The sequence below is a fragment of the Vombatus ursinus genome, unplaced genomic scaffold (genome assembly GCF_900497805.2).
Source record: "Vombatus ursinus unplaced genomic scaffold, bare-nosed wombat genome assembly UNPS02002445.1, whole genome shotgun sequence".
Taxonomy (NCBI): domain Eukaryota; kingdom Metazoa; phylum Chordata; class Mammalia; order Diprotodontia; family Vombatidae; genus Vombatus; species Vombatus ursinus.
The window spans coordinates 1-1,267 of record NW_020942223.1 but is presented as its reverse complement, the minus strand read 5'-3'; the positions used below and the strand labels follow the sequence as shown (position 1 = coordinate 1,267).

The following is a 1,267-nucleotide window of genomic DNA, read 5'->3' as shown; positions in this document are numbered from 1 at the left end:
AGTGTGAGATCCTGTCTCCAGATGGGCTGCCCGAAGAGCAACCCCAGGCTACCCGACTGAAAGGAAAGATGCAGAGCAGGTGGGCCGCTGTTCTTCTGGGCAACACCTAGGCTCCACAGTGTTGGTGGCCAAGACCTAGCCTACTGGCAGCACCCTTTTCCTTCCCTGGGCATGTGTTTCCTACTCTCATCTCCTCTTCCTCCCCCACCCTCATCCCATCCTCCCTTCCTCTTCTCTCTCATCTCTCTCTCTCTTTCTTCCTCTCTGTCTCTGTCTCTTTCTTCCTCTCTGTCTCTCTCTTCTTTCCCTCCCTTTCTCTCTCTTCCCCCTTCACTCTGTGTATGTGTCTTTCTCTGCGTGTGCACAATTAGGGTGCACACACACACACAGCACCCCACCCACACCACCCCGGGTCTCCTTCGCTCGCTTTTCTCTCTCTCACACTCACATAGCCACAACCACAGCAAAAACACCCCTCTGCCCGGCCCCCTAGGTTTGACACAGCTGAGAATGTGGTGATCGTGGCATCTCAGAAGCGCCCACTGGGCGGTCGAGAGCTCCAACTGCCGTCCATGTCCATGCTGACGTCAAAAACGTCCACGCAGAAGTTCTTCCTGCGTGTCCTGCAGGTCATCATTCAGCTCCGAGATGACACACGCAGAGCTAACAAGAAGGCCAAGCAGACAGGCAGGCTAGGTAGGCCACTTAGCCAGGGGCCCACCTTGTCCAGGTCTGGAGCTGAGGCACAGGATGCCAGCCAGTGGTTGGTCTCTATTCCATTTCCTCATCCAAGGGGCTGTAGGGGGAGGGGGTGAGGACTCACTGTTTCTGGCTTTGCTCAGTGCCCTGCGGCTGTGCCCTTGGAACACCCCTTGGTCACCAGCCGCTGCAGCTTCCCCGGGGTTGCTTCTGCCCTCTTTCTGCAGCCTGAAGGGCCTTCTATCTGCTCCCCATTCCCAGGTACCTCCAGCCTGGGCTCGGCTAGCAGCATCCAGGCAGCTGTTCGGCAGCTGGAGGCTGAGGCTGATGCCATTATACAAATGGTACGTGAGGGTCAAAGGGCGCGGAGACAGCAGCAAGCAGCAACGGTTAGCATGATGCCTGGGGCCTCTCATTTGTTCATTTTCTTTTTTCTTTCTTCATCTGCGTGTTGTTCTTCTTCCCCACCCCCACCACACTCCCCACTCTGTGCTTGTCCGTGAGCTTAATGTCCAGATGCTTCTAGGGAGCAGAAGTTAAGTTTCATTTCTCGGTTTTTCTCTTTCCT

At 55.7% G+C, this 1,267-nt stretch overlaps 1 protein-coding gene across 1 annotated transcript; it reads left to right on the top strand.

The window, feature by feature from the left end:
- The first annotated feature begins 6 nt into the window (after nucleotides 1-6).
- LOC114048647 (E3 ubiquitin-protein ligase HUWE1-like) lies at nucleotides 7-1,217 on the top strand. Its single transcript, XM_027869695.1, has 3 exons — nucleotides 7-79; nucleotides 494-696; nucleotides 961-1,217. Exons 1-3 carry the CDS (start codon nucleotides 69-71, stop codon nucleotides 1,200-1,202), a joined length of 456 nt encoding a protein of 151 aa, XP_027725496.1. The 5' UTR covers nucleotides 7-68; the 3' UTR covers nucleotides 1,203-1,217.
- The last annotated feature ends 50 nt before the right edge of the window (nucleotides 1,218-1,267 follow it).

What these genes read in the sequence shown, in the direction of transcription:
- LOC114048647 (XM_027869695.1), top strand. An exon ending in CAAGCAGACAGGCAGGCTAG is followed by an intron (nt 697 to 960) that starts GTAGGCCACTTA and finishes CCCCATTCCCAG; the next exon opens with GTACCTCCAGCCTGGGCTCG.